Source organism: Amblyomma americanum, chromosome 7 (assembly GCF_052857255.1).
Source record: "Amblyomma americanum isolate KBUSLIRL-KWMA chromosome 7, ASM5285725v1, whole genome shotgun sequence".
NCBI classification, from domain to species: domain Eukaryota; kingdom Metazoa; phylum Arthropoda; class Arachnida; order Ixodida; family Ixodidae; genus Amblyomma; species Amblyomma americanum.
Window position 1 is genome coordinate 148,947,626 of NC_135503.1, and position 13,247 is coordinate 148,960,872.

At 46.3% G+C, this 13,247-nt stretch overlaps 1 protein-coding gene across 2 annotated transcripts; it reads left to right on the forward strand.

The window, feature by feature from the left end:
* The first annotated feature begins 218 nt into the window (after nt 1–218).
* LOC144096665 (uncharacterized) lies at nt 219–12,032 on the forward strand. Of its 2 annotated transcripts, none has more exons than XM_077629501.1 (3): nt 219–425; nt 9,945–10,070; nt 11,602–12,032. In XM_077629501.1, exons 2-3 carry the CDS (start codon nt 10,045–10,047, stop codon nt 11,792–11,794), a joined length of 219 nt encoding a protein of 72 aa, XP_077485627.1. In that variant the 5' UTR covers nt 219–425; nt 9,945–10,044; the 3' UTR covers nt 11,795–12,032. The 2 variants fall into 2 exon arrangements, with proteins under 2 accessions (XP_077485627.1, XP_077485626.1); XM_077629500.1 differs by lacking the exon at nt 219–425 and adding an exon at nt 4,155–4,471.
* The last annotated feature ends 1,215 nt before the right edge of the window (nt 12,033–13,247 follow it).

Here is a 13,247-nt window from a genome sequence, read left to right on the forward strand (position 1 = left end):
TGTGTTGCGACCGAAAGTAATACCACTGCAGCGGACCATGATGACTGCTCCGCGAACGCCGCAAAACCCACCCGATGCAACTGCCGTCGCAGGAAACTCTACCTGGCGCGCATACACGGGGGTGACTGCAGTCAGGGCGGCCTTCGAGGTCACGGCTGGGTACGCGCGCACGTGGCGAGCGCGGCGTGTGCTCAGCCGCCCGTGTCGCGGTCCTCCGTGCGCTATTGTCGTTCCGGCCGAGTAATTTGCTTATCTGATGGCCGGCGAAGGCCGAAAATGAGGAAAACGGCTGGTCCACCCTGCCGACCCCCGCCGCTGCTTTAGACTCAGTACGCATCATGCGACTGCAGCTGTACACATAGAGCACACGCCTTCGCTTCGGACGTCGACTAGGATTTTAGGCGGACTGATGCGGTGGAACACAGGTAAGCCGTCTCAACTGACTCGTTCGATGCGGTCGAAAGGCCTCGTTCGTGTAAGGCTTTGACAGCAGTGCTCGGAGCAGTCCGCATGCTTAGTTGTTAAGGGCTCAGTGAGAAATTTCGCCTCCGGCAGAAATTTGCTGCAGCCTGATGCGACCATCTGCTTCCAACTCGTGCGCGGTAGCACGGAGTCGCGAGGTGGATTTAAACTTGAGTAAGTGGGGTAGGTAGTAAGATGCCGCTTCAGCTTCACCGTCCCCATTCGTTGCTAGAGCAATTCGGGTTATTTTTCGCGACCCTCCTTTAGAACGATAGCCGTCACATGAATGGTGGCTTAATAAGCGCTAACTCGGCATAAAATCCTCTATTGCTTAGAATCACGCAGCAATTGTCGCTTGGCACCTCCATGCCATCTGGGGTGCTGGAAAACATGCTCATGACAGATTAATCATGAACGCTGTGTCAAAAGTTCGTGTAGAATGATTTACGATTACTGGACGCTCATCGTAGCCCTGCTTCGAATAGACAACATTCATGTGTTTCGTTCTGCGAGTAATCCAGTGCTACAAGCCTTGTTCAGGCAAAGAAGCATACTGGACTTATGAGACAAAAATGCGGCCTGCTTCGTCGCCGAGGGTCAGTCCATGCAAAGCTGTGCAGGACTGACGCAGCCCATTTTAAGATAAACTTAAAAAATATTCGTAGGGTCTGGTTTCTACCAATAAAACTGAACGAAAAAAAACATAGGTTGCAAAATACCCGTTGTCAAAGGACAGGCACTGGGGCGAGACAACCTTACAAACACTAAGATCGCGATAAGCGATGGCGCAGCAATGGGCGCCAAATTTGTAAAACCAAAATGGGAGATTGAGCTGAAGGAGAGATTTAATTACAGCAACTCTGCGAACCATCTTCGCAAATCCTCCTTAGAGGAAAAATAGTAGCAAAGAGAGGCGACGATTTATACTCAAAACACATGCTTTCGCATTCATCTACGTAAGCAGGCTTAAGAACCCTCAGAACTTTTTACTGTTTATTTTTCAACATTGCGCAGGAGACTTGCAGGGAAGGGCCAAGATAAACTTAAAAGTATTCATATGGTCTGGTTTCTACCAGTAAAACTGAACGAAAAAACATAGGTTGCAAAATACCCGTTGTCAAAGGACAGGCACTGTGGCGAGACAACCTTAGACACACTAAAAATCGCAATTAGCACAAATGTCCATACAACAGCACTTACCTCCGTACAGATTTGAGTAGCCCTCAGAAAAATTAAGTGAAGATGTGCTTGTGACAACCCGATTCGGTGCTTCTTCTGCAGGCACGTGCGGCCGTTTTCTCGCGTTCGCATGCGACCACCGCATAAGAACACTGCTGCTGCCAAACTCTGCTCCGGCCTCTGATTTAACCAGTGTCACATTCTCGACTTTGTAAACGCTTCATTAGCCGACAGGAGCTCTAGTAGGGTTAGCATGTGACTTGTGGGTAGCGGAAAGACAATGATAAGAGGTTCCTGACAAAATACTGTTTTATACTCTTCCCCTTTGTGTGTGGGGAATGGGGGCAGGTGGCCCTACCTGTTCTTCCACGCAGCCACAAACAGTAAACGTTCAGGACCCCGCCTTCCAGGAGACGTGGTCTCACCCGACGAGTGACACATCCACAGTCAGCATTAAAGATACCGGTTTATTCTGCACCAAAACAACGCTTCAAAAGGGGCTGATCAGAGAAAAACGCATCCACGCATGCGCTACCTCTCGGGACCGCGCAAGGCTCAGGCTACAAGAAAACACGCGCTACACCTCAACGCGGCAGAACAAAAAAAGTACTGCAGAATCGAAAGGGCAGTTAAAACGAACTACACAGAAAGCGAAGTGCGACACGGACGAGACCAAGCGGCAGGGCTGTGTGTCGGCTTAAATTCGAGGCCCGCATACATTCGATTAAATACGGTAGTCACTAAGTAGCGACACATTGCGCAGGCACAAGAGATAAACAGTTGTAGTGGTTTCTTAGTACATTGTAGGCGAGATAACCCCACAGTTGGTTTTGCGATCCATTACTTCAAGTAATTCGCGAGTAAGCTAGCAGGCGTTCCTCGGGGTGTCACCGCATGGTTCATGGATAGGTTTGCACTTGGATTTGCATTTTCCGCAATCTGTCTGTCTTCTAATATATAGCAGTGAATTGTTCGAACGTAAAAATACATTAACATTTATCAGTGTGACAGGGGTGATTGATGCGGTGGAAGTTTGCTTAAAGCCATCTCTGATGCTTTTTTTTTCTGTTTTCCAATCCTTTTAGCGAATGCTTCAGTACTTGTGTTAGTTGAAATTCGCACGTGTTCCTGGAAATTCGTAGTGGGCTTTTGCTGTCATGCTCCGTCCTCTTCGCCCACCTCAGTTACCGACTCTACCTTCATGACGTCATCCATGTGATTAGAGTCCAGTACCCGAATAATCCTTTAATTTTACTGGGCGACTTTAATTTACTTAATATTTTGTGGTCTAACGTGCATTCCAATTGTAATTGTATTTCCAGTGAAAGCGACAGGTTTTTAAATTGGTGCAGTAAATTCAACTTGTCCCAGTTTGCAATGCAGGAAACTCGAATTAAGTCTTCTACTTCTAACATCTTGGATTTAGCACTCACCACTTGACCTGATCTTTTCCACCCCATCGTGTCTAGCAGTGTTAAGTGACCACTTAGTGCTTCATTTTTCTTTGACCTACACAGTGCTTCATCATAGCAGTCGCATTAAATATATCCGTGATTATAAAAACGCCGATTTTTATGCTCTCAACCGTCAGCTCTCTGCTTTATAGACGATTGCTCCCCCTGCTTTTATGACCGCTCCGTGAATACCGACTAGGATTTGTTTAAACAAAAAGTTTAATTCCTCACCGTCAAATACGTTCTGCACATAGTAATCGTTTCCAACAGGCAATCGCTATGGTTAAGTCAAGCGTCAAAAAGGCTCGGAAAACAAGAAAAAACGTATTTTCCAAAATGAACTGGCTCTCAAAAACGTCGAACTGCGGTTCCGGAGTACAAAAAAGAACTGTTAAGCACACTAAGGATTCTTTTCTTTAATAATATTTTACCATCTCTCTTAATTCATAGCCCTAAGCCTTTTTTTGGAACTTGCTCAACAAAAGAGACGATTCAGCTATCACTCTGAAGACTAAAGCGAAAGCTTCACAACGCTATGTATAGCCTATTTCGCCGTGCGTAGCCGGTTGACCTTCAAGTGAGCCAGAGGTCAAGTGTGGAGGTCAAGGGCGGTAGAATAGTCAAGCGACAATCGCGTGATGTCGCGCGATGGAAACTGCCGTTGTGACGTCAGTTTGGGGGAAGATGTAGGCCGCAGCGTTCAATGGGTGACCAACCTCTTGCGATAAACCATTGTTTAACTGCCACCTGGCCGAGTGGGTGTGCTGCCTATCAAGTGTGCGGAACGCACACAACGTTACAATTGCCAAGCCCCGCCTAGTTTCCCTATGCACCACAACTTTTGCTCTCTAACCAGGTTCACCAGCAGATAAACCGCAGCTAATTTTTGTAGCGATAGCTAGACCACCCCCCGCCACTTCGCGAGGACAGCGTGGCCGCGCGCTGAGCCGTAGCACCACCGCTCCGCCTGCTGTGCGCATGCGTGGGTGACATCATAGCCCGCAGCCTCTGTGCGCGCCGCGCGCCTCGCCGCTGCGCCGACGGCGGAGCAGACGCCGCCCGTCTCGTCAGTTGTGCGCATGTGCGGAGTGACGTCAGAGCACGCAGCTGGTGTGGGCGCCGCTCGCCTTCATTTCGCTAGCATTTCGAGCCTTCGTCGTGGCGGCGCCGTGGCCACCGTGGCAGCTGCCGGCGACTTGGCGCGACGGCGAAACCGAGTGGTGGAGGAGCGGAGAGGGAGAGAGTGAATTCATATCCGGGGACGAAGATGAAGGAACGCCCAGCGCAACGCAGCGGCGAAAGACACTTTCCAGTTCGACTGAGCGAGATACACTTGGCCAGCTGTAGCTATCGCGGCACTCCATGTTTAACCAGAGGTAAACCGCAGCCATTCTTTCCAAAAATGTGTGTCGTGTGCCACCTACATATACCGATTCCGACGTTTACCGATGGACCCTATTGCCTATTGTCTACGAAATTGCTGGTGTGGAAAAAATTATAGAAACAAAAATTTCGTCATAGTGTTATGTTGATAACATAAGTTTGTGATCACACCTAAACTATAAAGTACAACAATATTCCACTCTATCTTCTAGCGACCTGTATTACGGAACGCTCGAAGGTGACTCCCTTGCAGAAGTCGAGAGTTGAACATTCACTCCTGATTTGTGAACCCATTTCCCATACTAGCATTTTATGCTAAGTAAAAGGGTATGTCATTGTTTTCTCTTTTTCAGTATTGAAACCGTAAACTATGAGTCAAAATGAAACAACTCCTCGCGTACGTGAGGCCCCTCTCTCCAATAGCACATAAGAATTCACTCGACTTCTTCGCGGGCACTTAGGAAGCAATCTTCTATTTACAAGCTACTTAGAGTTCCCAGCTGCAGAGCCTTGACTAAACTCAACTAAGTAACTCTTCTTTCTGGAATTGGGGCGTGTTCAGAGGAGCAGTAGTCATGCGCCTAATTCTCGCAAATTACAACTTACTGAGCATTCAAGGAAAGAGCACCGATGTAAATAATGCTGATCGGCGCTGCATTATTTACTTATTTATTTGAGTACCCTAAGGGCCCATTAGGGCATTACATAGGGGGGGACGAGAAAGTTCAAGCATGGGTGAAATCTGTACAATGTAAATATATGAAGGCATTAGGAACCATAAAAACATCTAGCAGAAGCAAACAAAGAAAGAAAGAAAGAAAGAAAGGAAAGAGTAACGAAGTTTATACAATGTTTAGTAGCGTGAAACACACATAAGAACCTAAAATGTGAAGCAAACAATCAGTACCCATCGGAACACGAGTTTAAGCATACAATCAAATAAACATTTAGATAAACAGCCTACACAGATACATATCAGATGAAGCGGAATGAATTTTACACAATGCCAAGCACTTGAAAACACTGTTTAAGTAAATAATCAAGGAAATGTGGTTTCGGACAGGTTGACACACTCTAAAAAGGTTAGCAGTGCTGCATGAAATGATGATGATTCCGTAAGCGAGACAACGTTTGCAGGTAGCGAGTTCCATTCGGCAACAGATAAAACTAGAGGCGAATTTTGATAAGCGTTAGTCCTGGCAAATATAGGTTTTACTTTATGAACACGGTCTGTGCGGGTAGATATGTGGGGAGCGGGAAGAATATGGGCTCGAGCGAATGCAGTGTTGCTGTGGTAAAGGCTATGGAAGAAGGTCAACCGTGATAATTTCCTGCGCATGTCAAGTGGAGGGAGATTAAGTAATTTCTTTAAGGCGGACACACTTTGATATCGCGAGTATGAAGTTAAGATGAACCGTGCGGCTTTATTTTGAACTGATTCGAGTAGGTTCGTGAGATTAGAGTGATGGGGGCGCCAAATTATTGACGCATATTCTAAAGAAGGCCTGATAAGAGAACTGTATGCTCGAAGTCTGGTATCTGTGTTAGCAAGGTGTAAGTGACGTTTCAGGTAACCAAGTTTTTTGCATGCTTTTGTGGTGATGTGTTCAATGTGAGCATTCCAGCTTAAATTGGAGGTGAACAGGACACCCAAGTACTTGATTGAAGATACTGAGTCAACAGTAATACCGCGTATTGCATATTGGTCAGAGGTAGGTCGAGGTATCGAAGCAAATTTTGCGTGTTTAGTTCTGGCTATGTTAATTTCCATCTGCCATGTGTCACACCAGTCAGTTAGTTTTGATAAATCAGACTGCAACACAGAGATGTCGGCAGGGCAGCTTATTTCATTATACAAGACGCAGTCATCTGCGAAGAGACGTATTTGTGAGGTAATATTAGTTGCGATGTCATTTATGTATATTAAAAATAGCAGTGGCCCAAGGACGGATCCTTGAGGAACTCCCGAAGTGACGTGAGTGCGGTTGGAAAAGCAGTTGTTGAGACTGATTACTTGAAATCGGTTCGTTAGGAACTCCTCAATCCATCGCGTCCTGTTGTAGTTAAGCTGTAGGTTTCTAACTTTCAGTTTTAGTCGATTATGAGGTACTCGGTCGAAAGCTTTAGAAAAGTCAATAAAAATGGCGTCTGTACTAATCAATCTATGCAAAGAAATGTGAATATCTGTTACAAGTTCATAAAGTTGCGTCTGACATGACCGATTTTGGCGAAAGCCATGTTGGTTATTGAGGAGCAGGTTATTATCGTTAAGATAGGCTATAATGTGAGAGTATAGGATGTGTTCCAGTAATTTGCAGCAGATAGATGTCCGTGATATAGGTCTGTAATTATTAGGGTCTGTTGTATTACCAGATTTAAATACCGGTATCACTAATGCTGATTTCCAATCTTCCGGTAGGCACCCTGTATCGAGTGATTGCTGAAATATTAGAGATAACAAAACTGAAGAGTAGTGCGAGGTTAATTTTAGAAGTTTAGCACTTATACCGTCAGGACCTGGGCTGGTTTTATGAGGAAGCCTGTCAATGGCACGAGAAACACCATGTTCCGTTATTATGATGGATGAAAAATGGAATTGAATAGATGGTTGTTCAAGTATGTGAGTGTTATCAAGTGGCAGTTCGTTAGTGAAAACTGCAGAGAAGCGTTTGTTAAATAGCTCAGTGCTATCTTTTGTGTTGAGCACTGCTCCGTTTTCGGAAAGTAGTAAGGGAGCAGTGTGATCTGCTTTTGGGTTAACTACTTGCCAAAACTTTTTCGGATCAGTTTTTATCATATTGGGAAGGGTGCAATTAAAAAACTTGTGTTTAGCTTCGATAATTGTTGTTTCTGTATGGCGTGCTATGGTTTTGTAATTTTGCCAGTCTTCTGGAGCGTTTGTTCGCGCAGCTTTTCTGAACGCTCTTTTCTTCTTGTTTATACACTTCTTCACTTCGCGGTTAAACCACGGATCGTTCTGCCTTGAGCTGATGGTCATTCTTGGTATGCATGTAGTTTCAACTTCTTTGAGTTTATCGCGGAACAAGCTCCAGTTATCATGTACCGTTCTGTTTTTAAAATTGTTTGCAAAGTCTGCTGTAAATGTGGCTAACATATCAATTATTCTGCCAGTGTCGGCGCGTGCGTAGTTGAGAACGTATTTTTTCGCTGTATATTTCTTGGCAGATTTCAATAAAAAGGAACATTGCACCACCTTGTGATCACTTAATGGTTCTAGCACATGTGTCGCAGCAAGGTCTGGGTGATTTGTTAAAATAATATCTAGTATGTGTTCACCCCGAGTTGGTTCGCGCACGACTTGAGTTAAGTGATGAAAATACAAGGTTTGTAGAAAATGAAGACACTCAGATCTGTTGCAATTTTCCTTTAAGGAAGAAGTTGACCACTCGATACCTGGGTAATTAAAATCACCCCCTAATATTAGTATGCATTTTGGAAACTGGGATAAGACCTGTTGTAAAGCATCATTGAAAAAATGAACAAATTCCAAACGGCTATCGGGTGGACGATAGCATGCACCAATGACACATTGCGCATGTCCGATACGTGCAGAGACCCACACTATTTCAAGAGGAGAGTCGATTATCACTAGAGACGGTTGATAGTCATCTTTAATGGCCACAATAACTCCGCCTCCTCGGAAGCCTTCCCGGTCCTTTCGAAAGATTACAAAAGATGGGTCAAGTGCAAGTTCGCTATTAGTGATGTCACTGGAAAGCCACGTTTCCGTACCTATTACTATATCTGTGGTGCAAGTATGTATGAGCGTTTTCAGTGCATCAATTTTATGAAAAAGGCTGCGGAAATTTGCCAAGAGCAACGAGACTGCGTGTACGGGCGTGAGCTTACGCCTCTCAGTTGTTTTCCGTCAATTACTGGAATGTTGGTTCCTTGCAGCAATCTGTACAACATTATTAGTGACTGAATCAAACCGGTAAACAGAATCTTTAAAATGTAGAGACATATAACGAATAGAAAAACGTTCGTTTCCCTCAAGATTGCTCTTAGCAAACTCGCGCAACTTCCTACGAGCCAACTGTGCCTTAGGCGAAAAGTCTTAGTCTATCCACACTTTAGGGAACTCGAGATTTTTCAGTTTATGGGCATTTTGTAGGACTTCTGTTTTAGATTTAAAGTTGAGGAATTTAATTATAATAGGACGGTGAAAACTGTGACGGCGCTGACCAATACGGTGAGCACGATCAATGTCTCCAACGTTGACCTTCAAGTGAGTGGAACAAAATTTCTTCACTATGGCTTCGGATTCGGCGTATCCTTCATGGCCCTCTTCGGGTATGCCCTTGATTATAAGGTTTTTGCGCCTCATTCTGTTACTTATGTCGTCCACAACATCGACGAGTTCTTCATTTGCTTTAGATATGTTTGTCTTAACTTCCTGAACAGAATTTTTGACAGCGTCAAAGTGCTTTTTGATTTCCGGTACGCTACTAATCTTTTTTTCAATGGCAGTGACCCGGGTATTTAAGCTTGCAATTTGGTCGTTAACTTGTTTTAAATCGGATGAAATTTCTTCACGAAACTCTTTCAGAAAGGACAGTACGTCCTCAATCTTGGGCCCGGGATTACTCTCCACGTCTCCAGCTCGAAGCATAAGCAGAGCGAGACAAATGCACAGCAATGTCAATGAGGGTCTGGGGCTAAGCGTGCGAATAAAGCACGAGCTGTCACGTAAAGGTTCAACCCCACTGTGACTGCGGCATGCAAACAAACCAATGCGTGCGCGGTATGTGCACAGATCCACACCCATTTGAACATCAAAAAAAGGCACATACACGGGGGATCAACGGCCAAAACAAAAATCACCTAGGGCTAACGAACAACTCAAAATTATGGCCTACCTATGACAGGAAAACGCACAACTCAGTAAATGCTGCTTGTGGCCGCGAATCCCAACGAGTTGCTGCAGTGCTGGTCCTTTTATAGGTCCAGGTGGCGCTGCTTCCGATACCGGCGACGCAGACTCAGTGAAGTTCACTGCGGAACCAAGATAAGGCTCAGGTGATGCAGAGCCTCAGTTTCAGATGATGGGCGGCCAGGCAGCACACGGCGGCAAGCACGAGTCAACCTATGACAGGAAAACGCACAACTCAGTAAATGCTGCTTGTGGCCGCTCGTCTTTCTTTCTGTCGATAATAATGGAGCCGTTGATCTTGACAATGGGACGCCAGTTTACCCAACTGTCTGCCACAGACCGCTCCTATTGGACATAGGCGGATCTTGGCACAGCTTTAAAAGTTAGCACACCGAATTTAATTCACAGCGAGTTTGCAAATAGGCAGAAAAAAAAGGCTTAGCAGAACAACCAAACAGATACTTTCACCAAGCGCACGCTCTAGACAGCTGAGAATCTCACAAGCTTGAATCTCAAGGGTCAAGCACACTTTTGAGCCTGTTTCCCTTCCTCACTGTGCGCATGGATCGCAGCGAAACGGAGGTAACGTCACTTGTGGTCGACGACCGGGGTCTGCTGAGCGTAGGCGACACGAGGAAGATCACACCCGACAAGGTTCGTCCACGTGCAAGGATGACTCTCCGTGCCAGAACAACCAGGTGAGGCCTCTCCATCGTTCACGTATACGCGGGATGACGTGGCTTCAAAGGATTCCTAAGTTCTACCATGTCGGATGATTCGCTTTCTCTTTAACCGGCTCCCAGTATGCCGAATTTGCACTCACTGCCACAAGAAAAGCATCTGTGGCTTTAATCCAGATACGCTGTGCCGGGCGATAGAGTGACTGAATGCTAGGGCTCATCTAATCCGATTTTTTATTACCCTAGTAGATGCCCTCATATAAAACGGACAGTAAGCTGGACGGTCGGTAATTCTGCCTGGAAAACCGCAAGCATTTTCTCACACTTTTCGCGCACTTTAGCGTGCACTCTCAGACACCCTTAAGGGCGACCACATGGAGCCATCTTGCGCTGCGGATTTTCAGTGGCGTGGCGGAACGCCGACGGACTCCCGCCATGCTGCACCACAAGCGGCGGAAAAAGGGGCGGCTGCCGCCACACCGCTGCCGCCAGGATTTCAGTGTTGCTATAAACGGCGTGATTCCATACGCTCAGCAAAATGCTTAAAAGAACAGCTTTGCATTTAAAAATTAAGCATTATTTATTCAACGACGACAAAGAGGACAAATTATTCTTTGTGACTTATTTCTGAACAGAAACCGCTAACTTGTTTGAACCTGCCGCGCTTCCGGACGTCAACTGACGCGTAGCGGCTAAGCCTAGCAGCTTTGAAAATCCAGAAGCATTCTGAAAGTTTGCGTTTGTGGTGCAGGCATCTTCAGGCAAAGCGAAAGTTTTGTGCGTTTTTTTTTTTGCCGTGAACGTGAGACAATGTAGCGGCAATGATAAGCTCATGGTGAAGCGAGATGCCCTGCTCCGCGCTTCCACAGGCGCGGCCATGTTGTACAAGCGAGCGGAAATCACACGCGGTCGCGCCCTGATTGGTCCGCGCTGAACACCCCCGTTGGCCGCTTCCGGCCAGCGCCTGACCCTTGGGCGGCCATATCTAGCCCGGCTTTATCGGCGGTGAACGGTTACCGCCGGCCGGGCCCACTTTCTCGGCTGTTCGACAGTGCGCGCGGACATTTTTCCCTTGCCGTCGCCTCAAGTGCAGAGGGCAACGACGCACACAAGGCTAGGCGCTCTCCGGGGTTTCTTCACCGTTGTAGAATTTTCTACGGCGCGCGCAGGCGAGCTGGCTTCCGCGCTGTGCCGGCTTTCCTATGGTACGGCAAATTTCGTGCCACATTTGTACTTGCTCAATTTATTTTACTGCAGTAGCAAATAACGCTCAAAGGGAGCGTCGAGAATTTTGCCTCGCTTTTCTGACACAAAGAGCAGTGATTTTTTAAATAAATGTAATTTGAAAACTCAATATTTTGCATGCAAAAAAAAAACAGCCCCGGAGCAATTCATTACGATGTTGCGTTACCCGCCAAGACTAGCGATTTGTCATATTGTAAAATATGAAGAAGATTGTGTTAGCTTGCTGCAATTTCAATACAGTATAATTTAATTACTACCTTGCGTGCTCTATAATGACGCGTGCTCTCCTCGACTGTTTACGCAGGGGCGCGTTGAGGAATGACGATGCGGGGCCCAGCAGCAACCACGTGGGGGCGCTGAGTGAGGAGCGGCCGCGCAGGGTTCTCTCGCTGGCCGTCAAGGTGCTCATTGTGGCTGCTGTGATCATCATCAACCTGCTCATCTACGCCAACCTACAATATTTCAAGATGGACGCGTCCTCGTTCCAGGAGCAGTGACATCGCTCGCGTCATTCGGCGTCGGCAATATGCTGGTGCTGAACACTCCTGCGGATCTGGGCATTACCGCCTACGACCACAGCGGAGCGACGTTTTCGAAATGTGTGTCTAGACTAGCGCGGGATATTCGCCTCGGCGTTGTATGGCCACGATCTTGATGCCCGTTCGAGATGGCCCTTACAAGTTTGTGACACAGGCGTGCGTTCTCAAGAACCAAATAAAAAACAATTAATTCGAAGTAGTTGTACTGCACGAGGCAAGACCGCTATCAATTTACTTACACTATCAAAACAAATAGTAGTTAAAATTATATGCAAAACTCATCTTACGATGAGTAGTGGCATTGTATGACCATTTTCCGAAGCACAGCGTGGATGCTAAGGAGGAATTTAAATTTTACTGGTGGAGCCATTGGTGAGGAATATTGCCGTTTCCGGTGTTTATTCTTAGAAGCACTCGTTTTACTTCACGTAAAAAATGCCCGTGTAAGCAGGTTTTTAAGAAAAGAGCGGCGGCTTTACCTTGACGCGTTCTCGGAATGAAAAAAAGTGTGCGTTTTATTATACTGAAAGGAATAGGCACGTTCTCAAAAGCTGAAAAATAACTTTTCATCTCACCCTCCCACAAATGGGACCCCCTACGCTAGCCTGGGGTTAAGAAGCAAGTCGACCCAAGAGTTTGTAGTGCCTTTGAACTGTATGGTTTCCGGACTGCGTTGAAGCTTAATTCCACGAAGCTGCATGTTTGCAGTCGCAAGCTGCCACTTGTGTATATTCCTCTCAGTTCATTAAGCAACTCGCCTGTAGCTTTACCTTTTTTTCTACATTGTCACATAACCTCAACTCCGATGTTAAATTTTATTTTATTCAGACGCTGTATTATTTTTCTTGCATACGGGAGGTGCGGGGTTCGATCCCCAGTATCGCCATGTACCCACCGTTGATACAATGGGTACAAGCTTTTCCGTGGTCTGGTGCTCGGCTTATTTAGGGTGAAATGCTTGGGAAAGGGGTCTTTGACCCCACCTTGAGAAGTCAAAAATACCTTGTGTCATGGCGCTCTTTGGCCATATATGCCCTTGCGCCAAAAAAATTGATCATCATCCTCATCTTTGCCTTCTCACATGACTACACCATCATCGTCGTCACCATAGTGGAGTTCACGGCATCTGCTTGGCATTGGTCTCTTAGCTCGGGCCACCCTTACACCAAGTTTTCTGAATTCTATTTCCCGTGCTGCTCTCTGGGCCCCGAATACTTCTTTCAGGTCTCTCGGAAGTCTGCCTGCTACCGGAACAGACCGTCGCTTACCTTTTCGCCGCTCCATACGTCCCGCATAAACGTCATAGTATGCTCTATTTTTCTTCTATTCTAAATGGACAGCTCGGAAGCACAACTGGGTCAAAAGCTGAAACACACAACACAGTGCGGTCGGCTAGAAGAATGATTGATAA